The sequence below is a fragment of the Pelodiscus sinensis genome, chromosome 2 (assembly GCF_049634645.1).
Source record: "Pelodiscus sinensis isolate JC-2024 chromosome 2, ASM4963464v1, whole genome shotgun sequence".
Lineage (NCBI taxonomy): Eukaryota > Metazoa > Chordata > Testudines > Trionychidae > Pelodiscus > Pelodiscus sinensis.
The window spans coordinates 37,972,680-37,995,335 of NC_134712.1; the positions used below are offsets into that span (position 1 = coordinate 37,972,680).

At 43.6% G+C, this 22,656-nt stretch overlaps 1 protein-coding gene across 6 annotated transcripts in view; it reads right to left on the reverse strand.

Moving 5' to 3' along the window:
• MATN2 (matrilin 2) overlaps positions 1 to 22,656 on the reverse strand; it is a 108,311-nt gene that overhangs the window by 56,410 nt on the left and 29,245 nt on the right. For all 6 annotated transcript variants that reach the window (XM_075920331.1, XM_075920332.1, XM_075920328.1 and 3 more), the window contains 3 exons: positions 16,666 to 16,788; positions 10,394 to 10,516; positions 3,100 to 3,222 (listed from right to left, as the gene is read on the reverse strand). In XM_075920331.1, coding sequence (XP_075776446.1) covers positions 3,100 to 3,222; positions 10,394 to 10,516; positions 16,666 to 16,788 — 369 coding nt within the window. The remainder of the gene's footprint in view (positions 1 to 3,099; positions 3,223 to 10,393; positions 10,517 to 16,665; positions 16,789 to 22,656) is intronic.

Consider the following 22,656-nt stretch of genomic DNA (forward strand, 5'->3'; position numbering starts at 1 on the left):
GTGCAGCGCGGCTACACGGGGCTCGAACTAGGTAGTTCGGACTAGGATTCCTATTCCGAACTACCGGTACACCTCGTGAAACTAGGTAGTTCGGAATAGGAATCCTAGTCCGAACTACCTAGTTCGAGCCCCGTGTAGCCGCGCTGCACGGGGTTCGAACCGGTGGGGTTTTAAAAATGGCGGCTCCCCGCTTATGCAAATGAAGCCCGGGAAATTCAAATCCCGGGCTTCATTTGCAAGTGCGGTATGCCTACATTACCCTCCTAGTTCGAACTAGGAGGGTAGTGTAGACATACCCAATGAGACTTACCCATCAATCCAAATTTGTAGAAAATAATGTTAGGCATTTAAACTTTGAACATTTAAAATGAGTCATTAAAAGTTTTTTCTTGTGCGTTGCTCACACTGACCCATAGCCAGTGTGATTTAGATCACGGGATTTTTGACACACCCTTGCTCTGAATCAGTTTAGTCTAATATGAACAATTCGCTGATTTTAAAGCAATTTGCAGTCTATTTTCTTCATTCTTGATTTGCTTTGAAAGACGCAAAAGAAGTCCAGTTTTCAGAGAAGTGGTTTGATAAGTTATTTTATGTTTACATTCAGCAAAGGCATTCTGACCTGTGCTGATCTTAACCAATGCTATCCTCGCTCCAGCCCATTCTTGTTTGGCTGCTGCTTCTTATTCAGCATCTCCTGCCCCGTTACATCTACACAACCTGTTTTCTCCAATTTATAATTTTGGGATTTTTTTTGCACTTTAAGATGTTTTAAAGTATTTAAAGCATGTTAAACAAGTTAAAATGCTCCAGAGGTTTAGATCTCTTTAAAGCAGGGCTCTGAACTTTGGAAGCCCCAGGGGCCATAATGATACTCACAGCACATGCCAAGGGCCACAACTTAAGTGTGGCTGCATATACATGCAAAGATATGGAAATAGCTTCTTTCACACTGATGGGCATGAATACAAAGATTAAGGCAAGATCACGCAACACACAGGCCCCATTTAAGTCACTTCTGCTGATATTAATAAAATGCAATATTCACCCGATTTCCATCCATAAGAGCATTTTTAATGAGCAATGACAGTCCAGGAATTGAACTACTAAAATGCATATCAACAGAAGACCATTACATTGACTCTCCATTATGGAGCATGTTCCCAGTTGAGGCCATGTTCAAAGGATCCCACCTGTTGGCCGCATGTTGAGCCCCGTGTAAACCCAAACCACACCTCAGGCCGCATTAAGTAGCCCTGCTTTAAAGTGCTTACAACTGATGTAAGTCTTACACTGTTAACAGCTGACATAAATATTAACTTGTTTTAAGATGTGCATGATCAGTTTAAAAAAAAATCACCTAAAAATCCTGACAATTTTGAGGGAACAACAATGAATCTGAATTGCTGCCCAAGCAGTGGGAAGCAGTTATGCTATACTAAGAATACTGTAAACTCCATGCTTATGTGGATATGTACACAGGGCTGGATTAAGGCATGGGCTAGCTGGGCAGCTGCCCGGGGCGCCAACCTATGGGGGGTGCCTGATGGCAGCTGTAAGGGGCATGCAGCACCCCTTATAGCTGCCATTTGGCACCGCGTGCCTGGCTCCCGGATCATGGGCTGCAGCAGCTCCCAGCAGCCACCCTGCAGCGGCCGCTCGGGGCGGGAGGGCCGCGTTAACCTCCGCAGCGCCAACCAGCAGCGCCCTTCCCCGCACGGCTGTGGGGCCCTGCACGGCCAGGCTCAGCCAGCCCTGGGCGGCCCCGAGCTGCACACCAGCTCCGCGCCCTCACCCACGCGCTGGTCAGCGGCGGGGCTGCACATGCACCCTCCCCCAACCTGGGGCTCAATTAAACTGTCTGCCCGGGGCGCCGGAATGGCTCAGTCCAGCCCTGTATGTACACATACTGGTATGGCCTGGGAATATGCACACTGCATGTAATGCTAATAGACTTGCATCTGACTGGTGCCTGCCAACGCTATCAAGGGCCTGCAAAATTGCCAATTACATCAACTGGCATTAACTCTATTGTGACTAATAGCATTTCATTATAGTACAGACTTTTATTACAATCACAGGCATACATGTGTATCTAGGATTGCATAAAACACAGTCATATTGCACTGCATTATTTGATAAACCACAGTATTTGTTCACACTAGTGTAAGCAGTGCAACTTCACAAAAATTAAGAGTTGCAGCTACTCACACCCACAGCAATTAAGTTTCTTTATCATAATCCATATATAGAAATCACCACAGCTAATGTACAATATACCTTTCCATTTACATTTCCTGAATGTGGCATGCTTATCTATGCAACCTTAACAGTGCCTCCATATAGGGCATTTCACAGTTAATGATCAAAGCTGTTTTATAAACAAAGAAAAATTAGGAATTGTGTTGTATAAATTAAGATATTTTTCTGATCTTTTGCACAAGGAAGGAGGGCATTAAAAATAAAAGACTCCGGAAATCCAAAGGGATCATGCAACATAAAGGCTTTTGATTTTACTACCTAAGGAGAAGCATGGCCATATGTTAAGAACTCCCTGTCCCCAAAGGAGGAGGAAACTTGCACTGCTTTTATTACTTATGGCTCCAGGAGCTAGTCCATGCCTGACATTCTACTTGTCCTCAGCATCTTCCGGAAGGGCAGTGGAAGAATCACCACTGGAACTTAAGGTGTGTCTAGACTACCTAGTTTTGTCGACAAAAGTGGACTTTTGTCGACAAAACTATACCAGCGTCTACACTACCGCTGAGTTCTGTCGACATAACGTCGACAGAACTCAGCAGTTTTGTCGATGCTGGTAAACCTCATTTTACGAGGCATAACACCTTCTGTCGACAGAACTCTGTCGACAGAAGGTGTTATTGCCTGTAACATTGCGTCCAGACTACGGAGTTCTGTCGACAAAGCAGCTTGCTTTGTCGACAGAACTCAATGTGTCTGGACGCTCTTTGTCGACGGAAGTTTTGTCGACAGTATCTGTCGACAAAACTTCCGTCGACAAAACGCGGTAGTCTAGACGTACCCTTAGGCAGTAATAGGAGAGCAAATTTATCATAGCGCTTAAAATACCCTACAACTTACTTCTGCAAGTTCTTCTGTCTGAATTTAGAATAAATCCTTGATGGCATCGACAGTAGTAGGAGTCATCCGTACTTACACACTCATGTTCACAGCCTTGGTTATCCAAAGCACAAAGGTCTACAACTGGAAAAGAAAATGGGAAGGGTACACAGAATTAAGACAAACCAATTCAAATACAAATACGATTAAGTATTTTTATTGCAGTAACTAAGGGTCCTGATCATTGTTAAGGGCTGCACAAATACTGAACGGGCATGATCTCTGCCTTGAAACATCTGTAGTTTAAGAATGTTAGTACAATGAGTGATGGCTAGGGGCTGGCTCCTTTCTATCAGACAGGTTACATTTAAATGGTTGATCAAATGTGTGACTTTATGGCAAGACTCAGTGTGAGATCCCATCCAATCCCACTTGTTTATATTGATTAGAGAAGGGACACAGCAGATACTATCCTGGGTTACTTCATGTTTAACCAGGGTACTGCCATTGATGCAAATGATTTAGACAAGAGTAACTGAGATTTGAATCTGATTCTCAGATTAGTTCCCCTACCAAATATTGTCACCAGCCCTCTTGTTTCAATGGCTACCTGCAACTTTTGCAACTCTTCATCAAGCCATCTCAGTTCTTGAAACAGAGCTTAATCCTACACACTATAGAAGATGCCTTTAGCATACACTGGAGAGAGGCCATAGTGGTTCTACTCTAATGTCATCTTCTGTCCCTCTGCTCCCAATCCTGGAACAACTGGGGTTGGGCCAGATCCAGATTACGTACTTAAACTTACCCCCAATTGCATATGACCTCAAGGAGCTGAGCCAGAAGCCAGGAACCCCAAGTGCAAGGGAGGAACACATACCCTGTGCTGGGGACTGGAACATCAGCTTCACTAACTCTGTGTCATCCCAAGATTCCCATTTGCAAAGCTGCTGTAGCAGAGGCCAGGCTCTGGCCTGGATAGTTTATTACACACACTGCCCTTTGTTTGACAGAAAAATAAGAGTTATACCAACTATTTACAAAAAGGCTAACCCCCGCAATTGTTAAAATAAGACTTTACACAGGTAAATAAGAGGTTTAAAGAAAAGGGCTTAAGGAGTCAAATGCAAATAAAACTTTAATTCCCTGCAACCTGAGCAGAATCTTCATATACATTAATTCTTACAACTGTTAAACACAGACCGATCACAAAGTGTTCTTTCCACACCACATTGCTTGGCTCACACTATTCCCACTTGTCTGATTTAAGTTCTTCTTTCTGCTCAGGACAGCAACATGCCCAACTTCACACAGAAATGTGAGGCGTAAGATTGCCAACGTTGACTAACGCCATTCTTGTAGTTTTCACCACCCCCCAACATGATGTAATCTCATTAGTTGTACTGAACCTGTTAAAATCTCCCAGACTGCTTTCAACAGTCACTGGGAGATCAATGCAAATTCCTGTAGACCCCAGCCAGCCTGGGAGGGCTGGCAACAATAGCTAGCTTGCCAGTTTCACTAGTGAAGACAAGCCATGGTGACAGACCGTATGTGGCTGAAGTGCTCTCTTGCCAATTGCTCTTAGAGGCAAACATTGTTACATTGTTGTAATATTGTTCATATGCAAATCAACCACACTCTAGGACAACGTTTCTCAAATGCGACCACCAGGGGATTTTTCTGATGGCCACAGCCTTCTGAATAGTGATGGGGGTGGTAACTAATGGCCCCTCCCCAGGGTTCCCAGCAGAGGTTGGGCCCTGCTCCCTTCTGGAGACAGAAATGCTGGAGGAGCAGCTGGTGATTTCCCCCCCTCAGTACTGTAACTAGATATTTTTGTGCCTGGGGCAAAATATTAATTATGCACCCCTCTCTTTAGGTTGCTACGTGTCACGCTCTTTACTTTTGCAGCTTATTGTTTTTACTTTCTGCATCTTTGCATCCCTGATTATGATGCACCCGGGGTGAGTGCCCTGCTTGGCCCACCCTTGTTACAGCCCTTCCCTCCCTTCCTGGAGCTGGTGGGGCTTGGGCTTCTGGTATCAGTCTTGGAGTTGTGGGTGGCAGGCTCTGGCCATAGGGCAGCAGGTTCTGGTCACTGGCTACAGCGCTTCAGTCTGGACTCTAGGCTTCAGGCACTGGCCCTGGGCTTGCCCACATAACTGCTGGCCTTGCTGCCTCCCCAGGCTCCCATCCATTGCCCTTAGCCCCCTCCCCTGGCATCCCATTCACTGCCCCTGCCTTCTACCCCGGCCTCCCATCCATTGCCGTTTCTGCCTCCTACATATCTCTCCATCCAGGGCTTAATTTGTCCTCCAACTTGCAGGGTCTGAGTAAATCTGCTGTGAAAAGTGGTATTTGCTGTGAGGAGTAGTGTATTTGTTCCTATCACTTTTCACGGACTCCTACCTTGCTCACAAGTCAGCTTCTGTGCAAATATTAACAAACATACAGACTCCACCTTTCACAGCAGATTTACTAGCTTGCAAGTCTAAAACAAAAAAGCAACCAAAAAAGCAGAAGAAACAACAACAAGAAAAGACAAGAACATGCAATGTACCTTATGTGTGTTTCTATTCTGTTTAGGTCCATTATGAATAGAGACAACTGTTCATTATTTTGATTGAGTTTAAAAAAACCATTGTGTAAATAAATTACAATAATTTTGGACACGCAATCATTTTGGACATGCATATGTGCATATTTATTTGTTTTTCCTAAAGTTAATTAAGTATTTTAGGAAAACTTGTTGGAGGGGCCACCAGCAAGAGTGGGCTGTGACTTGGGGTCAGAGTGCAGGAAGTTGGGTTGTGACCTGGGGCAGAAGATTGGGGTGCAGATGCATCAGCTGTGTGCTTACTCCTCTGAAATGTTTCAATGACTCTTGGCCTCGTGATTTAAATATGGGAATGTTTACTTGCCTCAGCATTCTGCTTAGCTCATTGTTTTGGTTTTTTTTCCCTGGATTTGAAGCCTTTTGAAGATTTAAAGCATATGGGAGTCATTCTCATCCATATGCAGATTAGGATCAGATCCATATCTGGTTTTCAGTGGACATTCATCTACTTGTTTCACAATGAATGCATCAGAATTTTTTCATGCTACATAAGCAATGCTTCTCCATAGGTTCTAAACTAAAGTAATGTTTTAAGTTCTTGTCCTCTGAAGTTGGATTGTTTCTAGGTAGCCTCCTGCATAGAATAGGCCATACAGTAATTATATCCAGTTACCCCCTGGGTTGAACCCAATAATTTGCTTGACTGAAACATATTCTCTGGCAAGGCCTCCAGTTTTGATGCAAAGACATCAAGAGATCTAGAATCCACTACTTCCTTTGGTAGTTTGGTCCCAGGGTAAATCACCCTCACTGCTCAAAAAGTATGTTTTTTTAACTTGAGTTTGTCGGGCTTCAGCTTCCAGCCATTGGTTCTAATTATGTCTTTCTCTATGACAGTGTTTCTCAAAGTGGGCTGCAGGCCTAGTTTGAGAAAGCTGCTAACAGGCCGCTTTGGTATCTAATAGCTCTGCAGCCATGAAGCCTTGCCCATTGGCTCTGGTTCACCGTTTCCAGCCTCTCTTCCTATTAAGGAAGGTTTACATTATCTAGTTAAGGAACAGAAACTATACCATCTAATGTAGGTGACCAGTTAGATGCTTAAATATTGATACTCAAAGAAACTTTCACTACCAGCACTTCACCAATAGTGCAGTGTGAAATTTGGCCATCTCCACGTTCATTGAACAAAACTGAGCCCCCCCCCCCCCCCCTTCACCACCAGTCTATTCATGGACAGCTTGGACCAGAAAAAATGTTAAAGCTGCAGACCGAATTGCATACTGTATTGGAAATCAGTCACCTGGTTCTAGGAATGGTGCCTGTAGAAACCTGTTAACATGGTTCCATATTCACCAGCAGAGCTCCAGACTATCTCTCAGAGCAGTAGTTCTCAAACTTTTTGGTTTATGGCCCACCTTGCTCAACACAAGCCAGATGAGGTATCACCAGTGACTTGTATAATGGTACTAACACTTCCCTGACTCTACTGGAAATATCTTGTCAGATGCATCCCCAGAACCAGGTTGGCCTTTTTCACACTGATAGCTCATAGTCATTCTGTGATCAACTACAGGCAGTCCCCGGGTTACATGGATCCGACTTACATCGGATCCCTACTTACAAACGGGGCGAGGCAACCCCACACTAGCTGCTTCCCCCCAGCAGACCAGGGAGACGCGAAGCTAGCGCCCCCCCCCCCCCCCCCCCCCAGCAGACCAGGGAGACGCGGAGCGGCTTTTCTCAGCAGACACCTCAGCTTGAGAATAAAGGACTGAGGGAAGTGAGGTATGGGAGAATAAAACTGAGCTCTGGAGAAATGTTTGGCTAGAGTTTCCCCTACAATATTGTACCAGTTCCGACTTTCATACAAATTCAACTTAAGAACAAACCTAGAGTCCCTATCTTGTACGTAACCCGGGAACTGCCTGTAATATACTCAGGTCTTTCTCCTCCACTGCCACTCGCAACTGATAACTCCCAAATTTATAGCAAAAATTCTCATTCTTAGTCCCTCAAGGCACTTTGCACCATTAAATTCCATCCTATTTTTATTAGTACATTTACAACATTACCCAGTAAGGTATTCTACTCCTCCTTCCTATTGGCAATACCTCCCAACTTTGTGTCATCTGCAAATTCTATTAGCACCTTCCCACACACCACTTTTTGTGCCAATTTCAATAATAAAAATGTTAAATAATATTGGTCCCAAGACTGATCCCTGAGGTACTCCACTAGTAACCTCCCTCCTGCCTAATCGTTCATTTTTCAGTATGAACTGATGCAGTCTCCCCTTTACTTAGTTCCTTATCCATCATTCAGTTCTCATATTAATCACCATCCTCTTCAGTTTAATAATTTCTCATGTGGAACTGGGTCAAATGCCCTACTGACATCATGTAGATTAGATTTATTGCATTTCCTTTGTCTAAAAAACCCCCAGTTAACTTCTCAAAGAAAGAGATTAGTAACTTAGTTACTACTTCCCGAATACAACAATTATAGAAAAAAATCTACATTTACTGTACTTTCTTGTCATTTAGGCTACTTACTTTTTGCAATTCCCAAAGATTGGAACAGATTATTTAATGTTAGGAAACATCCTAGCAGTCCTTTGTTACCTTAATAAATAGTGTAATATGTAAATGATTAATGAAATTTTGACTCCCTGCCTCAAGGGCAAAAGATTAGAGAAGTCTCCTGTCCCCTCTGCAGGACTCTGATGTAGCACACTAAGGATATGTCTAGACTACATGCCTCTGTTGCCAGAGGCATGTAAATTAGACTACCCAACAGTCAATGAAGCCGGGATTTAAATATCCCCGGCTTCATTAAAATAAAAATGGCCACCGCTCTGTGACGGCTCAGCTGATCGTCGGCACAGCGTGGCAGTCAAGACGCGGATCGGTCGACAGGGAATGCCTTTGTCGACCGCTCCTGTAAACCTCATTTCACGAAGCATAAGGAGAACGTTACAGTAGAGTAAAGTGGCAGTATAGACAAGTCCGAAGGTTGCCTACTTTAGGCTTGAGGTTTGGGGTAGAAGGGCCCACAGCACCCTCCATTCCCTATCCAAAAATCACACAACAAATCATTACATAGTGATCTTTTAATGCCACCCCTTGGAAACAGATGAGGAAAGCCTTCTCAGCTAACCATGGCATGGAAACAGATATTAAAAGGAATGTGCATCCTCTCCTAGATTTTCCCAGGATGTTACTTCTATTTGAAGAGAAAGCAACCCTTTAGCAGTAACTGGTATTTTCATAGTAGTGACTATGCTTTTGTTTGTTATATTACCAGTCTAAATAGTACCATACAATTGATGAGAACTACATGGATTCTGAATAGAAAATCAGGCACTTGATTCGAAATACAGGCAGTCCCCGAGTTACGTGGATCTGACTTACGTCGGATCTGCAGTTACGAATGGGGCTTTTCTCGCCCCGGAGGACAGGAGCAGCGGGATGCCCAGATGCGCCGCGGTCTGCCGCCCCCATCCTCTGGGGCGAGAAAAGCTGCTCCCCGTCTCCCTGGTCTGCAGGGAGACGGGGAGCAAAGCCTTGGAGCACGCCCTCAGCGGGACAGCCCGGGCACGCTTGAGCTGTCCCCCTGCGGGCGTGCTCCGCGGCTCTGCTCCCCGTCTCCCGACCAGCAGACCAGGGAGATGGGGAGCAAAGCCTCGGAGCATGCCAGCAGTGGGACAGCCGTGGCGCGCCTGGACTGTCCCGCTGCCTGTGTGCTCTGCGGCTTTGCTCCGCATCTCCCAGGTCAGCAGACCAGGGAGACGGAGCAAAGCCATGGAGGACTTGGGCGGTCCCGCCACCCCCGTCTCCCTGGTCTGCTGGGGAGGGGTGCAGCTAGTGCCCCCCCCCAGCAGACCAGGCTTTTCTTGCCTACCCCTGGGGTAGAGCAGCTGGGGGCTGCCGGGTTGGTCCCGCAGCGTTGCTCCGGACCAACCCGGCAGTACCCCAGCTGCTCTGCCCCAGGCGTCCTGATTCAGCCGCTGCTGGTCAGTTTCAGCAGCGGCTGAATCAGGACACCTGGGGCAGAGCAGCTGGGGTGCTGCTGGGTTGCTCCAGTAGCGCCGAGGAGCCGCGCTACTGGAGCAACCCAGCAGCACCCCAGCTGCTCTGCCCCAGGCGTCCCCAAGTCAGCCGCTGCTGAAACTGACCAGTGGCTGACTACAGGAAGCCCGAGACAGAGTTGCTCTGCCCCAGGCTTCCTGGAATCAGCCGCTGATCAGTTTCAGCAGCAGCTGACTTGGGGATGCCTGGGTTTCTTAAGTTGAATCTGTATGTAAGTCAGAACTGGCGTCCAGATTCAGCCGCGGTTGAAACTGATCAGTTTCAGCAGTGGCTGACGCCAGTTCTGACTTACATACAGATTCAACTTAAGAACAAACCTACAGTCCCTATCTTGTACGTAACCCGGGGACTGCCTGTACCAGAATAACGCTGTGTAAAATTATTTGGGGCAGTTTTTCACCTTTTTATTATTTCAGAATTCACTGGGGGAAAAAACCTTTACAACAATCTATATACAACATGCTGTGTCTAAAATCTGTGTGAGAAAGAAGAGTTTCCAGGCTTGGTTTGTGGCTGTTCTATTCATTTATTTGTACTGAAAGAGTTCAGCAGAAATCAGGTTGCTTGTGTCAAACGTTCCCCTACAAAAACCAGCCCTGAAAAATCAGAATCTCATCTTCCTGTCTTTTTGGCTTGTGTGCCAAGGGAATTTCTAAGCCATACTCACTGATACACTTCTTTCCATCTTCATCAAGCTCATAGCCATCATAACACTGACAGACATAGGATCCAGGTGTGTTCACACAGATCTGTTCACAGGCATGTTTCTCCACAGCACATAGGTCCTGGGCTGCAAAAAATCATTACATTAATATGGGGTTCCATTTACCTTCTATATTGTATAGGTGAATTATAGACTGAAAATGCTGTTCAGGAAGATATCAATAACTCATCAGGGAATGACACATTCTAATGAAGAACACCTGTTTCCTGGAAAATTTTGGAAATATTATGCTCTTAAGAGTGACCACATACTGCTTAGGAGCCTGATCCTGCATCCGTTGAAGTCAATAGCAAAACTGACATTTATTTGAATCAGGAAAGATCATGCCCTAATAGAGATAGATGACAAATAAAAGTTCGGGGGCTTTTTGTTTGGATTTTGCAAACAAATAAAAATAACTTCTGCAGTGGTCTGAGCTAATCAAATTTTCATGTATTATTTTTTCAGTTTTTTGGATTTACTTTTTTCGTTTTCCCTTCTGCTACTGACAAAAGGGAGGTGGATGAAGGAAAAAGAGTATGTCTACACAGCAAAGTTAATTCGAAATAACAGCCGTTATTTCGAATTAACTTTAATAGCGTCTATACATGCAAACCACTATTTTGAATTTAATTTGAAATAGCGGCGCGCTTAATTCGAATTTGGTAAACCTCATTTTACGAGGAGTAACGCCAAATTCAAAATAGCTAATTCGAAATAAGTGCTGTGTAGATACTTAATTCGAATTAGCTGGCCTCCAGCCCTTCCCTGTTTCACCTGGTGGCTACTCTGGGCCAAACCAGGAAAATTCCTCTCCTCTCCCCAAGCCACGGAGCCCTTAAAGGGGTAGACTCTGGCCAGACTGCATGTGCCAGATCCAGGCCTGCCAGCAGTATCTGCCCCTGACCCAGTGGCCCCACCATGAGCTGGGCAGCCAGTGCCAGCCAGCTGTCCCCCGCCCAGTGCCCCAAGACCCAGGAGCCAGCCAGGGGTCGTAGATGCCGCGCTCCCTCCTGGACTAGTGCAGAGATCATGGACCTCATTGAGGCTTGGAGGCAGGCCCCCAATGTCCATGATCTCTGCACTAGACGAAGGAATGAGGCCGTCTATGGCTGCATAGCTGCCACCATGACCCAGAAAGGCCACAGGCGCACCCAGGAGCAGGTGCAACTGAAAATTAAAGAGTTGTGGCAGAGGTACGTCAGGGCCACTGGGGGCAGCTCCTTAGCAGGGGCAAACACCTGCCCCTACTTCAAGGCACTGGACCGCATCCGGGGTGGCGGGATGGTCCATGCCACCCCAGGGGGCAGCGAGCTGCGACCAGAGGGCCCTGACCAGGGCACAGAGGAGGAGCTGCCACAGAGGGTGCCACACCGACCGGACCTCAGAGCTGTTCCAGCAGCGGAGTCACCAGGGTCATCTGGGGAGGCCACACCATGTAAGTGCCATCACTGTCCCCTTCTCGGGGGAGTGGGGTGGGGAGGGAGACCAGGGAGCGTGGGCCTTGCTTACCCAGGGATCACGCAGCAAACTGTGCACGTGTGAGCACGTGCCGTGCCACCCCTGTGCAGGTGGCTCCAGCTGCCTGTCACACAGGGGCTGTGGCCTAATGTGTGAAGAGACCTGACATGCTCCTGTGTCCCCCTGGGGCGAGACACAGCTGGACGCCCTCCCTACACAAACCCCCTCTAATATCTCTCCCCCACCTCACCCACACTATACACAGCACAGAGGCATGGGTGCGGTCTTGGGGCAGCTCCCACTCCCGGGGATAGCCGGACATTCCAACCATGGCCTCTGTGCAAGCACAGTGGCTCTGACGGTGCAGGGCACGGTCATCCTCACCTCACAGAAGGGGGCTGGGCTTCACCCACTGTGTCCCCAGGGAGAACTGACCACTTCTCTTCTTTCTCCACAGACGCACCAGCTGCACGTGCAGGGCACCCCACCCCACCCGGGACATGCTCCCACACCTGAGGGCTCCACAGGACAACCACAATATGGCAGGGGCACCGAGAGCAGCAGCTGGGGGCCCTGTGAGCCCTGACGCACATCATGGAGCAGCGGGCACAGGAAGAATGGGAGTTCCAGAGGGAGCTTCTTGGCCAGGGTCGTGCCATCTGTACCCATCTGCAGACCCTGGTGCAGAGCGTGCTGCCTCATGCCGCTCCAGCGCCCGCTGCCCCCCCAGCTACCGTTCCTCCTCCCACATCTTCTCCTCCTACCGCCTCTCCCTCCTCAACCTCCTCCTCAATCTCCACACCCTCCTCCCCATTTCCCCAGGGATGCCAAGGCCCCTGCACCTGCTGTGCTGGGAGACACGTGGCTCAATGAGACCCCCACTCCTGAGCCTTCCCTCCCCCTTCCTCCCCTTGCTTCCCCCTTCCAGCTCCCTCCTCTCAGTTTTCCTCCCTCTCCTCTCCCACCCTCTCTCCTCCCATCTCCCGCCTCCTTTCCCCAGTCTCCCCAGAGGTTCATCCCCCTCCCTCAGTTTTGTTCAATAAACCCAGTTTCTATTTTTGAACATGCGTGTCTTTTATTTGACATCAGGAAGGGGGGCTAGGGAGGGGAAAGTGGAAGGACGTGAGGGAGGAATGGGGCACAAGCCCTGGTGGGGAGGACCGGGGAGGCTCTGAGGGATCCTCGGGGTGGATGCTCTCCCGCAGGGCCTCCTGGATCCTGACAACCCCCCGATGGACCCTGCGGATGGCAGCCTGCAGCAAGTGCAGCCAGGTTGATGGCAACAACCCCACGAGATGCCATGGGGCAGCTCTGGCTCCAAGTGGCCGAGTGCTGTGGTGTCCCGAGTGCAAGCACTTAGGGCACTCCAAGACAGGACTGCTTTGCTGTCCCTCATGAAGGCAGACAAGCAAGCAGGGAACCCTGAGAACTGTCTGTCCGGGGTGTGGGTAGAGTCCCTTTAAGCACGGAGCTCAGTTAGCCTCAGGCAGCAGCCTCACACGCTAAGTCCTAACCTGATGCTCTGCCAGCACTGGTTCCGGCCAGCCTTAACTTCGGTTCAGGGTCCACTCAGTGTTATTTCGTTATTTCGAATTAGCGTTATTTTGAATTAGCTTAATTCGAATTAACTATTTCAAATTGAGTTTTTGTGAAAAAGGCACACATTGAGATACACTGAGAAAAAGGCACATTTTTTGCTTTTCACATTTCTCAGGAAAAAAACACACAAATTTTCTAAAATAAAAAAACCTCACAAAAATTACTAATTTGGAAAAAAGTCTCTGTTTTTCATAACATTTCAATCGAAAAATATAGGGCAGCTACACTGCTTAATGTGGTACATTTGAAATATGGACATGATGATCTGTGTATAGCTGAAGAATAATGTGAGAGATTAATTACAATGTAAAATTAATCCAATATGAACATTATTTATTAAACCAGTTTTTTTCTAGGAATGGATGGCCTGTAAAATATATGCTATTTACACATTGACAAGCTGTTCTCTCTGAGCAAACATATGATAACTCTTAGCATTTATATACCAGAAGCACTTTCCAACTTTAAAGTATCTTACAAATATTATTTCTTAAAATGTATAAAATACAACCCAGGTGCCCAATTCCTGCATTGTCATGAACAGAACACTGTTCCCCCTGTGCTTGGGTGATGTCCAATCCACTAGTCAACTCTCGGGCAGCTGTTATATCTCCACATGCCAGCTCTAATAACCCAACTACCTTCAAATGATGCACTGCTCATATTGCCTTAAATGTAAACACAACAGAGGTTTATGTTGCACAGAGGTCAGGTGGGGAATGTGTTTTTGTCTTTTTTGTACTTGTGAAAATCAGAGGCCAACAGCAATAGTTAGGTCAGGGTCTGTATTAAGTTTTCCATATACAGCTCTAGTAACACATTTGATGTACAACACATCTTCTCTTTTCGTACCAGATTTCTCTAGTACGTATGGTACTGTTTGCTAATGTAAAAATATGTCCAGTAGGTAGTAGACTGAGAGCAGACTACATAACTCATTTCACTTTTGAGTTTAGCTAACTGAACCTAAGTGACATCTGATTGACAGATGGGTGGATGAATGAATAAATGTATGAATGCAAGCTAGCAAATAGGAAAAACAAGAAACCACATATTAAAGCAAAGTATGGAAAATTAATGAAAAAATTCAATCTTGCATATTGTGAATTCAGCTTGAGGAAGAAAAAACAGGATGAGGAGAAACCAAGCCAAAGAATATTACTGCAGAAATGGCAATGGAAACGTTAACACATTAATGGTCATTGTGTGATGCTCCCCTTAGTTAATTGCACACACAGAACTCCAATCGAGTACTCTGAAGTCCCACTAAAGAAGAGGCTTGGGAAGGTTCACACTACAACTTCAAGGGGCTGGCTACACATCTATTTTTAGAATGCTAAGGCAAACTCTTCAAGCCCATTTTTTGTCCACCAGGACTTGGAGGATCACTCCAAAATGTTCTACAGACATACCCATAGAGCCCGGAATCTCAAACTCCGGTTATAAATGTATAACACAACAGGAAATAGCAAGAACTACTTCAGAAAAGATTTTATCCAAAACTGAATAGCACTTAAATACAGTTATCAGGTTCAATTTTCGTTGAGAGAGTGTGAAACTGAAAGAAAGTAAAATAAAAACGCTGACTTTAAGAATTTTCAGGAATTATGATGTATTCTAGAAAGCCAGAGGAAGGAGGAATATTTCTTCAAAATTACGTTTATTCTGTGAAAACAAAGAACCATGGAAGGAATGAGAGAATGGATAATTTATCGTGACAAAGAAATTAGCATGTCTCAGAAGATTTCTTTCTAATCTTTTTTGAGGCGGGGAAACTTGAAATCAGAGCAATTTAAACTACATTTTGGAACTGATGATAATAAAAAGCAAGAATGGGATAAAAGCACAAAGGTAGGAGATCTGGGTTCAGTACCTACATGCTGCATGAGCTTGAACAAGTGACTTGTAAGTTTCAAATCTCCCCATGCGTAACATGAGAGCAGTAATACAAAGTGTACATGGGTGTATTGTGAAGTTTAATTTATTATATTTGCAAAGTAATTTGAGAGTCTTGGATAGAAGAAGCTGTAGAAGTATAAAGTATTATTCTTAAAGCTTTGTAAAGTGAAGAAGAGCTCTCACAGATGAAATCTCTTTGCGAAAGGGTAGTCAAAAAAGCAAACAAAATGATAGGGTGCATAAAGAACGGGCCAAAAATAATATAATATCTTTACACAACTGGTACCCTTACACTGACTACTATAGTCAGTTCTGATCCTTCTCTCTCATAGAGGAGGATAGATAGCAGACACAGAAGGGGATCAGAGATAGGCAATAAAATGATTAGAGGTATTGACAGACTTCTATGTGTGGAAAGGTTGGAGTGACTGGGACTTTTTCATTTAAAATAGCAATACTTAAGAGTGAGTGTGTGTCTTGTGCATAGCGGGCGATACCACACATGATAAATAACAGGATAGAGGTATTTAAAATGGATGGATTGCATAGAAATGATAACTTATGGATCCCCCAGTTTACCTTCTCACATAATATAAGAACTTGATATGCAATTAAATTGAAAGGCAACAAATTTTAAACTCATAAAAAGAAATAGTCTTTAAAAAAGCACGATTAATTGGTGGAACTCATTACTATACAGACAATTGTTTATATTAGCCATTCATGTGAAAAACAAAAGTATCCACAATTATGTTAGATAAGAAAATTAAAACAGTTTATTGAAAGGATTTAAAATCACTTGATTTAAATACTGGTTAGGAAGAAACTTCCCTTCATGTTATTTCATAATTGTCCCTGTTGGGTTTATTACCCCTTCCCATAATGTCTGGTACTGGCTACAACCTGAGACAGGATACTGGCTGAGATGGAATGTTGGTCAGAGCTGCTATGGAAATGCTTGTGTTCCTGTCTTGATTCTTGCCAAGATCTTCTGGCTTTAATACACCAACAAATATAAATACCATTTCACTATGTTACAGTACACTGCTACCATTTTTAAAAGTTAACTTAAAGTTGACAGGCCCTGGAAGGGCTAATGACAGCTTTCCCATTTACCAAAAAAAAAAGAGGCAAAACTTTGCCCCATCTAGTTTGTTTTGGAGACGTTCAAAGTTTTCATGCTGTCTTGAAACCTCTTTTCCCCCCCTCACTGAAGGTATGAGAGTTTGCATGTGTGATGGGAATGAGAAAAAAATAAGTTAGAAAAGACAACTTACTGCCGCAAGTCTTGTGGTCAGCATTCAGGATGTATCCTTGTTTACATTTGCACATATAGGAGCCAGGAGTGTTAATACAGAAGTGATCACAACCATGCTCAATTATACTGCACACATGGGGCACTGAAAAAAAAAGTCAAAACATCAGTCATTACCATGATCAGTTAATGGTAAGTATAACTAAAGTGAAAATAAATTGCTTGTTAAGGATTATACTATAAAAATCTAGAGGTTCTAAAATTATTTTTTAACAGCCAAAACATATATGGAAGTCTTAAAATTTCATGTGCTCTTGTGAAAAATACAACAAAACCATAATAAGCAGTATATATTTATGCCTGAAAATATTTTGTATTTCAAAATATTTCTGTGTCTTGCTGAAATATATATGTTGCTTTTGTGAATAGAGTTATCCATGTGCAAGTTTTCTACCTTTAGTTAAAATTTTACATGGAATTAAAATAAATAAAACACCAATTAGATTTATTTTCATACACAGTAAGGCAGATATCTTACAATGTTGAATACTGTGGATTTTAATGGACTATGCAGCCCAATTAAACAAATACATCACACTAGAGTGGATCAAGAAATAAAATGACTTGAAATACATTCATCTTTACAGAGTATTTAATTACATGGTTGTTGAATGAAAAAAGTACATCAAACTAATGAAATAGAGTGAATAGCAGATGAACTGATGAGGAAACTTGCACTATTCAGGTCATGCAGTGCTGTGGGTCAGATAAGCATGAAACTAGCTTAAACTGAGGCCCATTCCCCCACAGCCCAATATACAGAAACTGGGCCCTAGTATTTTTTTCCTCAGGAAAAACAGAGTATGAGCTTTTCTAAATTACAAAAATATTTTTTTATTTTCTCACCAAATTAAATTGCAACTTAAAAATAGCAAAATACATAGAAGTGGGAAAAGCCGATGGAAAGATAGCAGTTAGGGCTAGTTCTGGAATATTTATTGCTGTTTTATTGAACTTTTACTTTCTAGATCAGACTGACTCTGGGCATTAAGAATCCCCTCCTATCCTTTCTTTCTACTGTGGATAAAATCCACAGTATTCAACATTGTAAGATATCTGCCTTACTGTGTATGAAAATAAATCTAATTGGTGTTTTATTTATTTTAATTCCATGTAAAATTTTAACTAAAGGTAGAAAACTTGCACATGGATAACTCTATTCACAAAAGCAACATATGCCATTAAAATCCACAGTATTCAACATTGTAAGATATCTGCCTTACTGTGTATGAAAATAAATCTAATTGGTGTTTTATTTATTTTAATGAACATTGTTTATACATCACTTCTGTTACCCACGGTGAAACCGTTCGCAGTGAATACCTAGTTATGGGTAAGTGTACTTTGTGCAATAGCCAACTAAGTCTTCACAGGTCTTCATTGTACTAGATGGGTGAACCCTTTAAATGTATAGACTATATATATTTAACTTTCATCTATTTTGGAGAGTTTGTCTGTTTGATTAAGAACTCCTCCTAACGGTAAGGGCTAGGACCACCAAATTCAGTATACAGCTTCCTCTTATAATAACTTAAAGCAACATAACAGTTTGTTTGTGCCAGGACAATGGGCTGTGCCTATAAGGGGACTGCTTCTCATAAAACCAAACAGAAAAGAGAATAAAGAGAATCACTAAAGCAAGTATAGTTCTCAAAATTGACATAATCTGAGCAAATGCTGAAAAAGACAGAGGAGCCGAGATGAGCCAGAAAGATAGGCTGAACCTTGAAGAGGACTGTTTCTCAATAAATCTTACAGAAAATAGATAAAATGGAGATATTTGGAGTAGTGCTCTGTTTTGGTACAACCAGGCAATGCTGAGGAAATCTGCTAGTATTTTTCTAATGATCCCAACAGAAACCAGAGAAACAGCTCAGCATGTGGTGTATGTGGTACTTTTTAGAAAAAACATTGCGGTTGAGAAAAACATACCCTGTGTCTAGTCTTGGAACAGTCACTAGCATTATGAATTCACAACCAATGTACAAACCAACACTATTTCTAACTCTCGTATTAAAATGATGGATCATAATATAATCAGCTGTACTACAACTTTTCAAGAGCTATCATTTATGTGAACAAGAATCTGCTGGGACTCCTTGTCTTTTTCTTTTGCATTAAAACTCTTCTGAAAGTGAAATTTAAGCTCTTTGATGTTTCTCCAAACACAAGTCTCCTCCTGACTGTATGCCACTAGCCATAATAATTAAATACTATCTTATTATGGCAAAATATCTTTTAAATCTGCCAACTGCTAAGTAGAATAGAAAGTCATTTTATATGTTCCAGGCATTAGAGAATTTGCAGCACAAAATGTATTTATAGACTATTACATAAAAAAAACCCCTCTCTCACACACAACCTTAGAAGAACATCCAATGGCAAAGTCAAATAACTCAAAAGTCATTAAATACTAGAATTAAGGTTGTCTGAAATGTAACCTGAAATGTAATCCTGGATTTAGACATTAATTTGTTGGGCAAAAGTCAACATAGTTTCTGTTAAGGGAAATTATGTCTTACTAATCTTTTAGAGTTCTTTGAAGGGGTTAACAAACATGTGGACAAGGGAGATCCAGTAGATATAGTATACTTGATTTCCAGAAATCCTTTGACAAGGTCCCTCACCAAAAGCTTCTGTGTAAATTAGGCTGTCATGAGATAAGAGGGAAGATCCTTTCATGGATTGAGAACTGGTTAAAAGACAGGAAACAAAGGGTAGGACTAAATGGTAAATTTTCAGAATGGAGAGGTGTAACTAATGGTTTTCCCGAAGGATCAGTCCTAGGACCAATCCTATTCAACTTACTCAAACAATCTAGAGAAAGAGGTGAGCAGTGAGGTTGCAAAGTTTGCAGACGATACTAAACTGTTCAAGATAGTCAAGACCAAAGCAGACTGTGAAGAACTTCGAAAAGATCTCACCAAACTCAGTGACTGGGCAACAAAATGGCAAATGAAATTTAACGTGGATAAGGGTAAAGTGATGCACATTGGAAAAAATAACCCCAACTATACATACAATATGATAGGGGCTAATTTAGTTACAACTAATCAGGAAAGAGATCTTGGAGTTATCATGGATAATTCTCTGAAAATGTCCATGCAGTGTGCAGCAGCAGTCAAAAAAGCCAACGGGATACTAGGAATTATTTAAAAAGGGATAGAAAATAAGATGAAGAATATCTTACTGCCCCTATATAAAACTATAGTACACCCACATCTTGAATATTGTGTACAGATGTGGTCTCCTCACCTCAAAAAAGATATTTTGGCCTTAGAAAAGGTTCAGAAAAGAGCCACTAAAATGATTAGGGGTTTGGAACAGGTCCCATATGAGGACAGGCTAAAGAGACTGGGACTTTTCAGTTTAGAAAAGAGGAGACTGAGGAGGGATATGATGGAGGTATATCAAATCATGAGTGGTATAGAGAGGGAGAATAAAGAAAAGTTATTTACTTGTTCCCATAATATAAGTACTAGAGGACACCAAATTAAATTAATGGGTAGCAGGTTTAAAACTAATATAGGAAAGTTCTTCTTCACACAGCGCACAGTCAACCTGTGGAACTCCTGGCCAGAGGAGGCTGTGAAGGCTAGGACTATAACAGAGTTTAAAAAAAGAGCTAGATAAATTAATGGAGGTTAGGTCCATAAAAGGATATTAGCCAGGGGGTAAGGCATGGTGCCCCTGGCCTCTGTTTGTCAAAGGCTGGAGAAGGATGGCAGGAGACAAATTGCTTGATCATTGTCTTTGATCCACCCCTTCTGGGGAACCTGGTATTGGCCACTGTCGGAAGACAGGATACTGGGCTAGATGGACCTTTGGTCTGACCCAGTATGGCCATTTTTATGTTCTTAGACCCAGGTTCTAGTCCAAATCCCATTTCTATCTACACACAATTCTGTCCCACTCAGGCCTGGTCCGCACTGTGGGTGGATGGTAAGAGACCAGTCCCACAGGGGCTCAGGCCCACATTCTATCTTTTGCCTTGCAGTACAGCTCAGCCTCAAAGCCCCAGACTTGGGACCTGAGAGTCTTCCAATGTCATCCCACAACTCCACGGACCGGTGTTCTTTTTCCTTTCTACAGCCATTTGACTCCCAGGAAATGGAAGCAAGCCTCCTTGTTCAGGTACAATAGCTCAGCATTTAACCCTTCCATTTTATTGTGATTGCTGAGCTGCAGACACATTGAACCTTTTCCTGTTGTTTGCAATGGCCACAGCGTTACCATACATGCCCAGAAATAGTGAAGAAGCTGGCAGCACTGGGGATTCACTGGGCACGCTCCCAGGGCAGAGAGAGGATTAAGTGGCTCAAGAATGGCTATCAGAAGAGCAGGGATGAGACCTATGCATCTGGGGACTTGCTGTCTTTCAGCCTCTTTTTGTGAGGGGTTTGGCCCATGGCTGGGTGCTGCACCAAGTACAGAGCCACCAGAGCTTCATGACAGCCCAGTCAACCAGAGTGGTGACCTCCTCAATCCAGGATAGAACCAGATGATGTTACCAAAATGATTCTGTTCCTGAAACCAGTCCTGAAGGAGGCTTTGCTGCTAGAGCAGCTGCTGCACATCTCAGGGGTATACTCAGAGGAGCTTTTTGACATCTCCCCAGAGAAGCAGCCTGCCATGGAACTTACAACCGAAACAGAGGAGGCAGAAGTTGCCCCAGAACTTGGTAGGTTTTTAGCTCTATGTGTGTATTTATTAATATAGTAATGGGAAGGATTTCTGGATTATGAACGAATATAAAAGTTATTACCAGCCACAGGGAGCTGTGCGTATCTGCTAATGGCACAGCGTATGCCTCCCCTCCATGGAGTATTAAATGGACTCCAGGAAGTACAAGCAGTGGAACAAGCATTTAGAAATAAAGTTTTAATAGAAACTCGCATTCTTGCTATGATGTGCAGAGATGTTCAAAATATGTGCCTTCTACTGCCTTTCCTGTTACTATGCTGCTCCTTCCCATCCCAACGGTTTAACAAGCCTTGTGTGAACAGTGAGGTGTATGAAGGAGAGGGAGGTGGAATGTAGTCCACTTACAAATCTAGTCTATTTAGGCTAAATGTAGCTCATGTCCAAAATATAGCTGGCGGCTTGTATGCAGTCCAGAAATGTGCCAGGGATGGGCAGAAGTGGCTGTGCAATCCTTTGCCAGTCTGTATTAGTGTGTGTGTTTGCATACAGTCATAACAAGCTGTGCTGGAAGCAACAATGGGGTAAGAAATCAGCATGGCACTTCCTTTCACCACCAGACTCCATGTCTCCTTCCCCACAGCTGGAATTACTTTCTGAAAGGGACAACCTTCAAAATAATCCATTTCAAAAGGTCACTGACCTCTGAAAGGGAAGGGAAAAGAACCTAAGTTACCTTTCAAAGGAACAGAGTGCTTTGGAGTTTGTGGAAGATGTTGGTGAGCGAGGTGGTTAGTTATGGTTAGTTTTCTGGCTGGAAGGTATGTGGTAAAAATCAGACCTTCAACTAAGATTAAGTTTTTATTAAATCTTAATCTTTAGGAAGTGTTTTTCACTTTTATTTGCTTGTAACCATTTCTAACGCTATGCTTCATACTTGAACTCACTTTTGTTAATAAACTTGTTTTACTTTTCATTGAAACACACACAGTGATGTGGTTGAATTGAAGTGTTTGCTAACTCCAGTTAAGGTGGTAATCTGTGCATTTTGTCCTTTAATTGAGCAAACAAACCCCTGAATGGTCCAAGAAAGGAGGCACAGTTTCAGGAAAATTCTGGACCATGAGGAGTTGGGGTTCTCCTGCCAGGTGTAACCAAAAATCTGGTGTATAGAAGACTGTGGCATTTTACACCCCAAAAGGAAGCTGCTGGAGTCAGAGTTGCAGGCCCAGAGCTACATATGAGACAAACATTCAATGAATGCTCGTAAGATGGTTGGGAGCATCCAAGCAAGGGAGCTATAGCAGCAGAG